This window comes from Orcinus orca, chromosome 1 (assembly GCF_937001465.1).
Source record: "Orcinus orca chromosome 1, mOrcOrc1.1, whole genome shotgun sequence".
NCBI lineage: Eukaryota > Metazoa > Chordata > Mammalia > Artiodactyla > Delphinidae > Orcinus > Orcinus orca.
In genome coordinates this window covers 103,302,703-103,317,765 of record NC_064559.1, presented here as the reverse complement: position 1 = coordinate 103,317,765, position 15,063 = coordinate 103,302,703, and the positions used below count along the sequence as shown (strand labels likewise).

At 45.3% G+C, this 15,063-nt stretch overlaps 2 protein-coding genes across 3 annotated transcripts; one reads left to right on the top strand and one right to left on the bottom strand.

Moving 5' to 3' along the window:
* Nucleotides 1–1,409: 1,409 nt before the first annotated feature.
* MRPL9 (mitochondrial ribosomal protein L9) lies at nucleotides 1,410–7,990 on the bottom strand. The gene is made up of 7 exons (XM_004285224.4): nucleotides 7,825–7,990; nucleotides 7,509–7,665; nucleotides 6,916–7,040; nucleotides 6,660–6,710; nucleotides 4,608–4,709; nucleotides 2,044–2,127; nucleotides 1,410–1,930 (listed from the first exon to the last, which is right to left on the bottom strand). The coding sequence occupies exons 1-7, from the start codon at nucleotides 7,963–7,965 to the stop codon at nucleotides 1,805–1,807; spliced, it is 786 nt and encodes a 261-aa protein (XP_004285272.1). The 5' UTR covers nucleotides 7,966–7,990; the 3' UTR covers nucleotides 1,410–1,804.
* Nucleotides 7,488–13,945, top strand: OAZ3 (ornithine decarboxylase antizyme 3). 2 transcript variants are annotated; one of them, NM_001290373.1, is given in 5 exon segments: nucleotides 7,488–7,686; nucleotides 11,397–11,533; nucleotides 12,285–12,460; nucleotides 12,950–13,035; nucleotides 13,692–13,945. In NM_001290373.1, coding segments are annotated over 5 exon segments (573 nt in total). In that variant the 5' UTR covers nucleotides 7,488–7,654; the 3' UTR covers nucleotides 13,835–13,945.
* The last annotated feature ends 1,118 nt before the right edge of the window (nucleotides 13,946–15,063 follow it).

Here is a 15,063-nt window from a genome sequence, read left to right as displayed (position 1 = left end):
TCCTCTAAGTTTTCCCAGGAAAGGAAGCCCATCAGGATCCTGAAGGGATCGTTTTAGAACTTATGAACAAACTGACCTGACAGCACAAGAAGTGGACTGTAGTGGAGACTATGGTGTGCTGCCCAGATTGCTCCCTTCAGCACCGAAGCCCTCACTTCCCAAGCTGCTGAGAATGTGCACAGCTCTCATCTGAGTTCCCCTCTGGGTACTGCCTGTGTCTGAAATCAGTCACCTCACCCAAGACCCTTTCCTGGTCAGCATGGGGTTCTATAGGTCTGGCCACTTGCCTCAACATGGTACACATCTAGATGGCTCAAGCCACCCTAGCTTGAGCTCCCTGGGGGACTAAGGCCTTTGTTGAGACTGCGTCAGCTCAACTTCTCCCTCTACCGAATTTTGCTTCCTTCACGCCCCAACAGGTGTTAATCTAGAGGACACCCCAGTAAACTTCCTGCACCTAAATCTCCAACTCAGTCTGTTTTACCAGGAACTCACCTCATGACAAGTATCTGAACACTTTTTGAGATTCGCTATGTGGAATGTTGCTCCTGTGCTCAGTTTCAGAGAGCGTCATCATGGTGGTGGTGGTGTGGAAAGATGCAGTGTTAAGTGAGCTTTCCATTTCAAGGACAGCAGGGATTGATGGCAAATCTGACAATCAAATGGCAACTGCAAACAATACTAGTGCTCGACCTGTCACAGAGTTCTGGCAAGTGTGAGGTTGGATACAGATATTAGTGCAACTACTGACGACAGAACGCTCAATAGCAGGGATGGCTTTCTGCAGATGAAAGTAGTTAGTTGGCTTGGCAAGGCAGGTGAGCTCAAATAGGATGATTGATAGAAACCAATTTCTCTGGTAAGGGTAGCAGTAGAGTCAATGGTCTCGTCTTTATCCTTCCTAAACTGCAAAATCTCATATTTATTTGAGTGACTCTGGCACAATCCACTTGTCAACAGTTGGTCTTTTTTCCAGGAATGGACCTTGAACTATCTACTTGCCTCATCTCCTATTCCGTAATTACCTACGAACTAGCCCCATATCTTAACCTTGGTCTGGAAACCAAGGTATTTTCTTTTTCAAAATTTCAGGAAGTGGCTGAAGAAATAAAACAGAAGTTCCCTTTTTAAACTTCTTTCATCCCAGCATCATTTTCTCCGACAATTTCCCTTAGGCCTTATTCAGACTCCACTGCGCTTGTACTGAGGGCTGTATTAGCGTACCTAATAAGTTTTAAGACCGTAAGGCGTATCAACTTGTTGAGTAATTTGTCCACAGCAACTGTGGGCTGTAGCCTGCAAGTGTATTCTCTTTTTTCCTTTTCAGCAGTAAACCCCAGTGGCTCAAGAGGACATCCCACATAGAGGTCCTGTCCCCAGTCTACTCAGTCCAGTAAACAACACCTAAAAAGAACACAACCTCTTTATTTTTTTTTTCAGATACAAACATTTAGTTTGGATGATGAGAATGAGCTATCGCTATCATTTATGCCAATGAATTCCAATGTAGGACGAGGCTAAATAGATCTAGACTCTTTTGGTCTATTATTAATATTTAGCTTATCAAATCTACAGCCTGGTACTTCTGGAGTAGGCCTGCCCCAATAACGCTAGATGTGATAACCGCTGAAGATGGCAAATATGGACAATTCAACGTATATTCAGTCTAGTCTGCTGTCGCTGTCTCCATATGCTTTCTAAAATTCCGTGTTTGGTCAGAGCTGGGAGTGATATCACGGTGCTGGCCCATCATCTTCGCTCCACCTCTCTGATTCTGCTTTGCTGCTTTCGAGGTAGAACAGGTTCAGATGGTCTGGGAGCCTGTGGAGCTGGCAGCTTGCTGGGCTAACCAGTACTTATATCTTTTGGTCTTGGGCCTCTCAAAGTTCACCACAGACATAGGTACCCTCACAGTGTCAAGCCCATTTACCTGTACACAAAATAACAGTAATCTTCAGATCAGTGGGGCAGATACGAACTAACACCATCCAATCCCAGCTTTCTACCCAGTGAGAAAAAGGAGACAGGATGTGAAACACTCACCGTCACCTCACACCAGTACTCGCCCCTCTGTGTGATAGGCTCTTCTGGTAACTTTAATGCATGTGGGGCAACCACAACACCAAGCTGCAAAAAAAATCAATCACAGCCAAAGGGAACTCTGTTTACATGGTTGCCACTCCAGGCAACCTCTAGATTTTCCTGTACATGGGTGAATAAAACGGGGAGGTTTACCCTGGCTGATCCCATGGAAAGGCACAAACCTCCATAAATAGTGGCAGAATAACTCAGTCCTAATTTCTCAGAAAGGGAGGTGGATTCACAAAGAGAAACAGGGCTTGAGATCAAACTCACTTCACCCACAAAAGTAAAAATTCTCCAGTGAGTTACATTTCCCCAGGTTTTCCCTAGCTAGAGAAAATAAATGATCCCACCATCTTCTCCTATCAGTCTTCAGAATCTATGTGACCATCCTTAGTTATTTCCCTCCCACACCCCTGCAAACCAAGAACGCTTTCCCTAAGTTGGACAGCCACATGTAAATCAGCGAAGTTAGAACACTTCCTCACACCATACACAAAAATAAACTCAAAATGGCTTAAAGACTTAAAATGTTAAGACAGGACAACATAAAACTCCTGGAAGAGAATGTAGGCAAAACATTCTGACATAAATCGTACCAGTGTTTTCCTAGGTCAGTATCCCAAAGCAATAGAAATAAAAGCAAAAGTAAACAATTGAGACCGTTTACAAGCTTTTGCACAGCAAAGGAAACCATAAACAAAACGAAAAGACAACCTATGGACTGGGAGAAAATACTTGCAAATGAAGCTACTGACAAGGGCTTAATTTCCAAAATATACTATCAGCTCAAACAACTCAACAAAAAAACAACCTAATCAGAAAAATGGGCAGAAGACCTAAATAGACATTTCTTCAAAGGAGACATACTAATGGCTGACAGGCACATGAAAAGATGCTCATCATCGCTAATTATTAGAGAAACGCAAATCAAAAGTACAATGAACTACCACCTCACACTGGTCAGAATGGCCATCATTAAAAAGTCTACAGATAACAAATGCTGGAGAGGGTGTGGAGAAAAGGGAACCTTTCTACACTGTTGGTGGGAATGTAAATTGGTACAGCCACTATGGAAAACAGTACGGAGGTTCCTTAAAAAACTAAAAATAGAGCTACCATATGATCCAGCAATCCCACTCCTGGGCATGTATCTGGACAAAACTATAATTCAAAAAGATACATGCACCTCTGTTCACGGCAGATCTATTCACAATAGCCAAGACATCGAAACAACCTAAATGCCCATCAACAGATGAATGGAAAAAGAAGATGTGGTACGTATATACAATGGAATACTTACTCAGCCATAAAAAAGAATGAAATAATGCCATTTGCAACAACACAGATGGACCTAGAGATTATCATACTAAGTGAACTGAGACAAATGCCAGGGCTTCCCTGGTGGCGCAGTGGTTGAGAGTCCACCTGCTGATGGGGGAAGACGCGGGTTCATGCCCTGGTCTGAGAGGATCCCACATGCCACGGAGCGGCTGGGCCCATGAGCCATGGCCGCTAAGCCTGCACATCCAGAGGCTGTGCTCCGCAACGGGAGAGGCCACAACAGTGAGAGGCCCGTGTACCGCAAAAAAAATAAAAAAAGACAAATGCCATATGATATCACTTATATGTGGAATCTAAAATATGACATAAATGATGTATGAAACAGAACTTCCCTGGTGGCACAGTGGTTAAGAACCCACCTGCCAATGCAGGGGACATGGGTTCGAGCCCTGGTGCGGGAAGATCCCACATGCCACGGAGCAACTAAGTCCATGTGCCACAACTACTGAGCCTGCACTCTAGAGCCCATAAGCCACAGCTGAGCCTGCGTGCCACAACTACTGAAGCCTGCGTGCCTAGAGCCCGTGCTCCACAACAAGAGAAGCCACCGCAATCAGAAGCCTGCGTACCGCAACTAGAGAAAGCCTACGTGCAGCAACGAAGACCCAACGCAGCCAAAAATAAATAAATAAATAAATAAATAAATTTATATTAGAAAAAAGATCTATGAAACAGAAACAGACTCAGAAACGTAGAGGACAGGCTTGTGGTTGCCAAGGGGCAGGTTGCATTGATTTACATGAGGCTATCCAACTTAGGGAAAGCGTTCTTGATTGGTTTACACGGGCGTGGGAGGGAAATGACTTGTGGTTGCCAGGTGGGGGAGGGATGGATTGGGAGTTTGGGATTAGCAGATGCAAACTATTATGTATAGAATGGATAAAAAACGAAGTCCTACTGTACAGCACAGGGAACTATATTCAATATCCTGTAAAAAACCATAATAAAAAAATATGAAAAAGGATGTATATATATGTATAACTGAATCACTTTGCTGTACAGCAGAAAATTAACACAACATTGTAAATCAACTATACTTCAATTAAAAAAAAAAATGCTTTCCATAACTCCAGCTGGATGATCATACCCTTTCCTAACAGAGGGATCAATCCTGGGGTAGCTTCTTCTTCCCAAGGGTAGTTTCCACCCTCAGGGGTACAGCAGTGTTTGGGAATACTCACATTTCTGAGGAAGTGGCGGGCAACTATTTCAGGGTTTAGCTCCCATTTGACATTGTTCTTCATCCCTACCTGCAGGTGGCATCTTCTCAGAAATTTCACTGTCTGAGAGGAATTATACACAGAAGATAGGTTAGAGTTGTAATCAAAGGAGAGGAAACATGTTAGCAAGAGGCCAAGAGGCACACAGTCTGAGAGGCTATGCACAATTTCTGCCTCATAGCCAAGATGGGTGAGATGATGAATACGAAAGATAAAAATTCTCATTGTCTCAAGGCTGATATTATGGAAAGACGTTTTAGCGATGCTCTGAAAGGAAATGCTGCCTATACGTGGCTATTCCTAAGCAAGGAGAAACAGGCCATGTCAAAGTTAGGCTCATCAGGGACTTCCCTAGTGGTCCAGTGGGTAAGACTCCGTGCTCCCAATGCAGGGGGCCCGGGTTCAATCCCTGGTCGGGGAACTAGATCCCACATGCACGCTGCAACTAAGAAGTCTGCATGCTGCAACTAAGACCTGGCACAGCCGAAAGAAAGAAAAATTTTTTTTAAATTTTAAAACTTTTTAAACACCGCCCCCCAAACCAAGGTTAGGCTCACCAATGGGGGCTGCTGGTGTATCTCAGGATGGAATGATTTTCACAGACTGTTTTAACACAATATTCTGGCCCTTCAATCCCACCCCTACACCATAACAATTCCTCCCTGCTTACAGAACAAAGTATAAATTCATTAGCTGAGGATTAAAGATGTTTTGTAAATTATGCCCCAACCCTCTTTCCAGTCATATATTTCCTAATAGAAGTCCTCTGTTTTAGCTAGACTGGTCTACTTTCTATTTTAAAACATGCTTTAACTGAGATATCACCTCACACCTGTCAGAATGGCTATCATCAAAAAGAACACAAATAACAAATGTTGGAGAGGATGCGGAAGAAAGGGAACTCTCATATACTGTTGGTGGGAATGTAAGTTTGTGCAGCCACTGTGGAAAACAGTATAGCGGTTTCTCAAAAAACTAAAAATATGACCTAGCAATTCCACTCCTGGGTATATGTCTGAAAAAACCAAAAACACTAATTTGAAAAGATACGTGCACCCCAATGTTCACAGCCGCATTATTTACAATTGCCAAGATATGGAAGCAACCTAAGTGTCCATCAACAGATGAACTGATAAAGAAGGTGTAGTATATATGTGTATATACACACACAAAAAAAAATATGTATGAGCATATACATACACACACAATGGAATACTAAGCCATAAAGAAGAACAAAATCTTGCTATCTGCAACAACAAGGATGGACTTGGAGGGCATTATGCTAAGTGAAATAAGTCAGAGAAAGACAAATATTGTACGATATCACCTATGTGTGGAACCTAAAAAATACAACAAACCAGTGAATATAACAAAAAAGAAACAGATGCACAGATATAGAGTGTAAGACAGGCTACAAGGATGTATTCTACGACATGGAGACTACAGCCAATATTTTATAATAACTGTAAATGAAGTGTAACCTTTAAAAGTTGCATAAACTTTTTTTTAAATTAAACAACAATAACACGTGCCTTAACTATCTACTTTTTCTCCCTTAAGAATACCTTTCCCACCCTCCTGGTCTATCCAAAGCCTACTAATCCCATAAGGCCTAATTCAATCCCATCTGAAAAAAATCCTTTCCCAATCACCCTAATCCATTTTGGTCCATGTCACTCATAATTTACTGCCTTGAGTTTATCACTTTCTCACGTGTCTATTTTCTCTCCAACTTGTCTGTAAACAACCCCGAAGGCAAAGTCCTCATCTCACTTTTCCATGGGTCCCCTGGTACCCAGGTTGGGGCCTCCCTCAATAAACTAGAGCACTTCACCCAACAGGTCAGGATATCCTAGGATATCTCAATACCAGTTATGGTAACCACAACACTTCCCTTGCCCCTACCTTGTGCTTAAAATCAGGAGACTTCAAGGAAATCAAGAAGTCTTTCAGGAAGAGGTTGGTGACTTTGTAGGTGACCCATAAATAAAGATTTTCTATGTTTCTACTCACCGTCTCACCTTCCTTGGTCTGGATCTTCTCTAATTTTCCTTCCTGTCTCAGCTAGAAAAGAAAGTTACAGATGAAAGAAAAATGAGTTTGTGGTAACTAATAACAAACTCTTGCTATGCTTGGCATAGGCTGGGCTTCTGAATTCCTGTTCTAGCCCCTGCTTCATCTGAAAATGAAGTAGGGGCTAGAAGAAGTTGCTAGAGATAATCTTAAGGTTTTAATTCCTCCAAGTCCCTCTGCCGTCTTCCGGGCTCACCAATTTCTCCTCTTCAAACAGCTTCCTGTTTTCAGGAGACGCATATACAGCCAGTCCTTGAGGAAGTAGTCGATTACGGCCTACAGATTTTTTCACTGAGACCAGGTCACCTCGGACTCCAAGTTCTGCCAACAGAGAACAGAGACACTGGATCAGAATTATCGAGCAGTCCCTAAAAAAGGAGATGATCAAAGGAAAAAAGACCTCTTATTCTCTCACAGTGCTTATTCTTCCTAGAAGAAATATTAGTATTCGCTAGGACTACACTTAAGAGATTTCTAATTCATTTCTTTAGGACCTGATTTAGAAACTTAACATTCCCTGTACAAAGTGAAGCACTGTCCCATCACAGGATTTCAGTACCTGTGGCACATACTGTCAGGTCTCTTTCTCCCCACACACTGTTAATGATGCTGCTGCATTCATGTTCTGATTTTCTATGTAGGAGCCCTATGTCACCATCACAGTACTTTTTATGGCTTCCTCTTCTCAAATATGAACTGGTCATTCCCCCAAATTAGTAAAAGGGCAGAAAAAAGCTGATGCCAAACAGGACCAGCCTGAGACAGGAAGCACCTCTGCCTGGGCCTTACCCTCCACCGACTGCGTGAGGATGAGCTCCAGGTTGTCTTTGGGCCGGTGTTTCGTGTCCTCCGCCAGCTTGTAGACGCGGTGCCGCCGGTGCAGGCGCGGCTTCCGGCCCTCTCCCGCTAGCGGCACCTTCCACCAGCGCTCCACAATGACCGTGCCCTGGCGGCCGGGGGAGCGAGGGTGAGCGAGTCTCCACGGAGAAGCCTCCTCCTCTGGCCGCCGGCCCCTCAAGGAGAGCCCACCACCCGCAGGCCGGGGCCCCACCAGGTCTCAACGCGCCCCAGTCAAGGAGCCCCAGAACGCACACCCGGCCCTCACCCGACTGTGGGACAGGCTGAAGTCGCGCTCCGAGCCGGAGGTGCCCCCTTCAAGTCGCGGCCGGAGGAGCTCCCAAACCCCTCCCCGCACCAGCCGCTCAGTGCCCGCCCGCAGCAGAGATCTGCCTGTAGCCGCCGCCATGTTCTCGGGCGCGGATGGAGGCGTAGAAGGCCCCCGGCGCCGGCGGCAGGAAAGGCCCCCACCGGGTGCCCGCGGCGCGCCTGAGCCGGCGCAGCTCTGTCCGGGCTGAGCCCAGGGGAAGCCCGGGGGAAGCCCGGGCCCGGATTGGGCTGCGACTAGGCTGCCTCAAGACCGGAGATCTGGGATGAATGCTCCACGATTCAGTGTGCCTCTACTCCCTTCTCCCAATTTCTTTTCGGGGGAGGGACACCCATAGCCACTGACACATAGTGGAGTGACTGTTAGGTGCACTGACACCGGGAAAGACACACTTTCCCTCTTGGCTTCACTTTGTCTTTAAGATGGGGGCTTCGACTGAGCTCTAGTAGCTCTCTGAGGGCACTTCCAATTCTGACATTCTGTGATAACTGGATGCTGAGGGGAGAGGGTGCTGCTCTCATTTTTCCTTACTTCAAACCTGCCTAAAAGTGGTGGAAGGATGGGATCCTCTGGAAGACTTGCAAGCCCCAGGAAGTCGTCTAATCCTTAATCGTGACACTGCAGTATTTAGGCTCATGTTTAAAGAATTCTAAATCACAAGGGAGACGGTTCCCTCCTTGAAGGGTCTCAGTACTGGGGAGTAAACCATATAAATGGAGTGAATAGGGTCTGTTTGGCAGAAGAGATTTATGGAAAGATGCTCTATACATCCTGTTATTTGACACATAAATAGCCTTTGACCATTATTCCCTCCTCCTAATTACACTTTCTTAGCTTCCAGGACACCGATTTTTTATTTCCTTCCTACTTCACTATTTTCCTTCACAGTCTCCTTTGCTGATTTCTTTTATTCCCCACTTCTCAGAGGGCCCCCAGGACTCAGTTTTTGGATCTTTACTCTTCTCAATGTACACACTCTTGGTGATCCCATTCAGTCTCATGGCTTAACGTACCATTTATACGCCAATGACTTCAATTTTCTGTCTTCACCCTAGTCTTCTAAACTCCAGACATGAATATCCAACTGCCTGTCATCTTCCCCTTACATGTCTAATGGACAATTCAAAGTTAACATGCTCCAAACTAAATCCATCTCTATACCCTGCCCCATAGTGCCTCACCTGCAGCCTTTCCCCTCTCAGTTGATGGTAACTCCATTCTTTCAGTTCTTGGACTCAACTTCTCTCCTACGCCAGGAAATCCTGTAGGTGCTACCTTTATACTATTTCCAGAATCCAGCCACATCCCATCACCTCCAATGCTCCACCCTGGAATAAGACACTATCTTTCTCCTGGATTACTGCAATAGTCTCCTAACAAACATCGTTTAAAGCTCTACAGTTTATTTACAACAGTCAGAATCTTTCTAAAAACACAGGTCAGATCATGTCTCTTCTACCCAAAACCTGCAATGACTTCCCCCTTTACTCAGAGTAAAAGAAAAAGGCCAGACAATGGTCTATAAGGCCCTACAATGACCTGGCCCCATTAGCTCCCTTCTTTTTCTACTCTCCCTATAGCTTATACTACTCCACCCACAGTGGACTCCTGGCTGTTTGTGGAAAACATTTGACACATTCTCTTTAGGGCTTTTCCACTGGCTGTTGCTTTGACACAGAATGCTTTTACCCTCAGATGCTCGCTTGGCCTAAATCCCTCACCCCCTTCAGGTCTTTGATTAAATGTCACCTTTTCAATGAGGCCTATTTAGATCACCCTATTTATTACTGCAACTGCACCACCTCCTTCACACTCCTGATCCTTCTTTATTCTACTCTATTTTCCTCCATAGCAGCTATCATCTAACATATGAAATCATTTTCTTGTGCTTAGTGTTTAGGTTTGTTCTTTCACTGTTAGAAGTTCCATGGGGCAGGGGATCTTTGTTTTGTTTACTGTGTATCCTAAGCTCATAGTAGGCCCTCAATAAATATTTGTTAAATGGATGAATAAATGAATATGCAGAAGTCTCAAACTGGTGGCCGCAGAACCAAATTTTACACACCATGTTGATTTTTTTAATCAACAATTTTTTTTAAGTTAGTAGCCAATATTTTTTTAAAATTTGAGAAATTTATCACAAAAATCAATCTTTCCAGTTTCTGTTGAAAAATCATATGATCTGGTACCACTGAGTCTGCATTCCTGCATGGCAGCTGTTTGGAGCTATTGTGTCACTTTTTTTTAGGGTGTGAGCTTTTTGTTTTGTTTTTTTCCGGTACGCAGGTCTCTCACTGTTGTGGCCTCTCCCATTGCGGAGCACAGGCTCCGGACGCGCAGGCTCACGGGCCCAGCCGCTCCGCGGCATGTGGGATCCTCCCGGACCGGGGCACAAACCTGTGTCCCCTGCATCGGCAGGCGGACTCTCAACCACTGCGCCACCAGGGAAGCCCAGGGTGTGAGCTTTTCATTTGGCTTCAGTCCCGCCCAGCAGCTCCACTAATTTCCATTAGTTGTCCAGGTCCCTGCAGGCATTTAGTTTGCAATTCCTACCCTATAAGGCAATGAGAAAGTTCAACAATGGGTAGCACCACTGGCTTATTAAAGGTAGGGATGATAAAATATTTAACTGATAGGAACCAGGAACCAACCAGTCAGGTCAGATGCTGGATCAGGGCCTTAGAAGCTTCCTGCAGTGTCAGACCCCAACCCTTTAGTTGCTGAAGTGTGTGTTTGCACATGCACATGCCAGAGAGGAGCCCACATTGTGTGGGCACAAGTGGTCAGCCAGGGCTGTTTACCAACCACTACAGAAGCCAAAGTATTTTAACTTCTGGTGTAGCTGTGAAGTGCATACTAGTTGAACAGGAGCCTTGGGGCTACCTAAGAGGGTGACGGGGTAGGGAGCAGCAGAGAGGAGTCCTGAGGCGGTGTAAGGGCTAACGCTTTGTCCATGTCATAGAGCTCACCGTGTCACAATGGCACCAGTTGCCTAAACCTCTGCCACCCATCCCTGAACTTCACTTTGCCTCGGGGAGGCACTGAACTAAGAAACTGCCTCGTAACAGGTCGCGCCCCTTTATCTACTCCCTTTCTTATATCAAGAGGGGAAAAACACGGAACTACCTCTACCCGATCTGGTCACCGTACGCCTATTACCTTTACCGTTACAAATACCGGATCACCCTCCGGGAGAAGATGCTGCCTTGTTATAAAAGGTACTTGTTTTCATCTCTACTTGTAGTTGTTTATATACACTGTAAAGAAAAAAGAATTCGAAAGAACTTCCCAAGTGGCAAAAGATGATAATAGCAAAATAGGGTAGAAGGCCTGCATGGAGCTTCATAAACGTTTTCTATCTGGCTGGCTTGGGAAAATGGAAACAGATAGGTTGGTTCACACAAGATACAGAAGATGGTGCCAGAGCCTGACCCTGTGTACCTGGAAGTTAAGAGCCTTTCCCCATCTCAGACTCAGAAATAAACTAATTTGGACCTCTTTTTCCCAATCAGCATCACTTATAAGGAACAGGAGCACTTGACACTCCGACCCCGTTGCTGTCTTCAGTGCTCCTGAGTCCCTAGTAGGCCTTCACAGGGGCAGTAGCAGCGAGCAGGGTGATCAAGACCAGCTTAAAGAACTGTATTCGGTAAGTGGACTGGGAGTTGGTGCTGTGACATGGCAGCCCCTTGCGGTAATGATATCTTGCAAAGGGACATTAGCTAGTTGGAAAATAAATCATAAGAAGTTAGAGCTAGATGAGACCTCAGAGCTCATGTGTAAAAGCTACTTTATAGACAAGGATTCTGGTCCAGAGATCTTAAGGCAAGGTCTTAGGGCTGGTGGTGAAAAGCAGGATGGGAAAAGAGAAAGTGTAAACAAAGATAGACTGTATTAAGACATAAAGCTGTTTAGATGCTAAGTTCTGGGACTAGAACCCAGAACTCCTGCCCTTGCCTTTGTATCATATCTGAATAACATGCCTAGGTATGAGCTATGCATTTTAAATAAGAAATGGGAGAATTTAGAGAAAACATATGATGGAGAAAAGTAGAAGAGTATTATCAGTGAGACAGTAAATAGATGGCCCAGCTTTAAGCTCTCTGATGTAAATACGTTTCTGAATGGTTAGAGCACACCGAGCGAGGTCAGCAGGCAGTAATACTCCATTGACTCCAGATTCCAAATTATTTGTATCAAAGAGAACTCCATGATAGGAACAGAGTTAGGTCCCAGGACTGAGGGATATTGAGTAAGACCTTGGCTCCACTTTTCCCAGGCTCTCCATCAGCCCCTGCCTTGCTTCCACAGACACACCCAAACTGGCCTGAGATATGATTTGAGGGTTAGGTGAGCACAGAAATAGGAGAATATTACTCTCATTTTTACTCCTTTTCTAGGCTGGGAACCTGACGGTGCTGGCTACCGACCCCCTGCTTCACCAGGACCCGGTGCAGTTAGACTTCCACTTCCGCCTCACCCCCCAGACCTCTGCCCATTGGCACGGCCTTCTTTGTGACCACAGACTCTTCCTAGATATCCCATACCGGGCCTTGGATCAAGGCAGCCGGGAAAGGTGACTGAGCCTGTATGGGGGAGAGGGGAGCAAAGAGGTTAGGGGATTTCGCTCTTATGTCATAATCAGGTAGTGGGCATGCTAACCAGTGAGGGCTTATTCAGGAGCTGGATACATTCAAACCACTGAACAAGCCTGTGAGCTGAGCCAGGATCTGGGGTTCAAAGGATAACAGCCCATGGGAGGTTGCTAAACTGATTCAGAAACACAAGTGGGAATGCATAAATAGTTGAAAGGAAGTGCTCTCTAGCTGTTTGTCTTTATAGAGTGGCCCCTTCACCCCAAGCCCCTTCCATGGCATGGTGTCAGTCCAGTAGTGTATAATCCCTTGGCTTCAGAGAAAAAAATCTATCAAAACGAGTTTAGCAACTTTCATTTCCTGGCTTGGGTCAGGAAAAACTAATAAGATCTCTTCTGCTGCAAGTAGGCATCTTTCTGGATTTTGAGTTTGCTGAACATTACATTGACCATTTTCCCTCTGGTCCCTAGTTTGACTGCAACACTGGAGTATGTGGAGGAGAAGACCAATGTGGATTCTGTGCTTGTAAACTTCCAAAACAACCGGAATGACAGAGGTGGGGATCTGCTCTGTCCTTCCTGGCCCTTTGTGCTGAAGCAGCTGACAAGTGACTTTTCCTTGGTAGACCTCTTCCCCTCACTCTTTAAAAAAGGGCATGCTCAGGCAGTTCAGGGATTCAACACCCACCCCCTACTCCCCGCCAAGGAAATTAAGGCATCTAGCATTCCGTTCATTCAAGTCACAACTAGACTATCAGGAAGGCCCTGCACGTAGATTTCAGAATCTAGACTGAAGGAGCACTGGTGAAATTACAAAGAAGCCATTCAAGGGATCTGGCTGGTAGGACAGAGAGGATCTCAAGTGTATTAAACACCTATAGAGTGAAAGGGTCAGGCATTAGGCCAGGAGGATAGGAATATAATTAAGCAGATGCTAAGCACACATTACAGAAACTACACCTCCTCCCTCAAGGAGTTTATACTTCACTGGATAAAAGACAAATGTGGTCAAGAGTTTACTATACCTTCCCGGTATAGTAAACTCCAGCCAGGTTAGAGTCTAGGTTTGTTTGACTCCAAAGCACATCATCCCACTGCCTGCACTACACTGTTTCCCACACCCCCCAAGTCATTCCCTACTGGAAGAAGCCAAGGCTGGGGGAACAGCTGTACTGAGTTTCAGAGTGTTCTAATTTCCTCTCTCTTTTCACAGGTGCCCTGCTACGGGCCTTCAGCTACATGGGCTTTGAAGTGGTCAGACCAGATCACCCGGCCCTTCCTCCCTGGAACAATGTCATCTTTATGGTGTATCCCCTTGAAAGGGACCCAGGCCACCTGCCCAGTGAAACTCCCTGAACATGCTTATTCTTACTCTGTGAAGGGCTCGGAACCTTGATAAATGAGAACCAGGGGCCCAGGATGTGATTCAGAACACCTTCCATCTTAGGAATAAAGGGTAGTGCAATCCTCAAGTGTTCACTGTTTCTTTGAGCCTCACAGAGCTGAATTCATTGTAGGATAGATAGATAAACATTTGATGACTGAAAAGATCAAAGGGGCCTGAGCCAGAGAGAGAAAGGACCCAAGGATTTTCAGTTTTTGCCTTTCCCCATTTATTCTAACCATCTGAGCACCTGCCAGGAGCAAAACCAAGCACTAGGGAATTCAGGAAGACTTAAGCCTTACTGGGAGGCTTTCACCCATATATTTTGGTTCAAATTGGAGACAAGTGCTATTTCCTTTCCTTTGATGTGGAGGAAATCAGAGAAGGTACATGGTTCCTGTGGCATTGGCTCAAGGGGAGGAGCATCCCAGGAAGCAGAAAACGTAGAGAGTTATACTGGAATAGGGAACCCATCAGAATGCAATGTAAACTGACAAGGCTTAAAGGCCATATTAAAGGAACAGGCTTTCATACACAGTAACTACAGTTAAGAATGAGACACGGGCTTCCCTGGTGGCGCAGTGGTTGCGAGTCCACCTGCCGATGCAGGGGACACGGGTTCGTGCCCCGGTCTGGGAAGATCCCACATGCCGCGGAGCAGCTGGGCCTGTGAGCCATGGCCACTGAGTCTGCGCGTCCGGAGCCTGTGCTCTGCAACGGGAGAGGTCACAACAGTGACAGGCCCACGTACCGCAAAAAAAAAAAAAAAAAAAAAAAGAATGAGACACTACTCATTTTCCAGAGCAAGAAGTCCTATGAATGATTTCTATCAGGGGACCCCTCAAGAGTAAAGGCTGATAAGAAGGTCCTACTGATAGCACAGGGAACTATATTCAATATCCTGTGATAAACCATAATAGCAAAGAATATATAAAAAAAGAATGTCTATATGTGTATAACTGAGTCACTCTGCTGTACAGCAGAGATTGGCACAACAGTGTAAATCAACTACACTTCAATTAAAAAAATAAATATTCCAAAAAAAAAAAAAAGGCGTAAAGGCTGAGGAAACTGGGGACTAACTGGCCTCATGACCCTGTTGTACAGCAGCTCCAATTCCAGGGCCGAGCCTGCTTCACTGAGTGACTGCAGCCAAGGTCTGAAATGTCATATCAATGGCAGCCCTTCACTGATTCCTGTG

Bases quoted from the DNA above. Each gene is read 5' to 3' on its own strand.
- MRPL9 (XM_004285224.4), bottom strand. From the start codon at position 7,965: ATGGCGGCGGCTACAGGCAGATCTCTGCTGCGGGCGGGCACTGAGCGG. The intron at 7,666-7,824 runs GTGAGGGCCGGG...CCCGGCCGCCAG, and splicing joins TCAGCCTGTCCCACAGTCGG to GGCACGGTCATTGTGGAGCG. The intron at 7,041-7,508 runs GTAAGGCCCAGG...CTCTGTTGGCAG, and splicing joins CCTCACGCAGTCGGTGGAGG to AACTTGGAGTCCGAGGTGAC.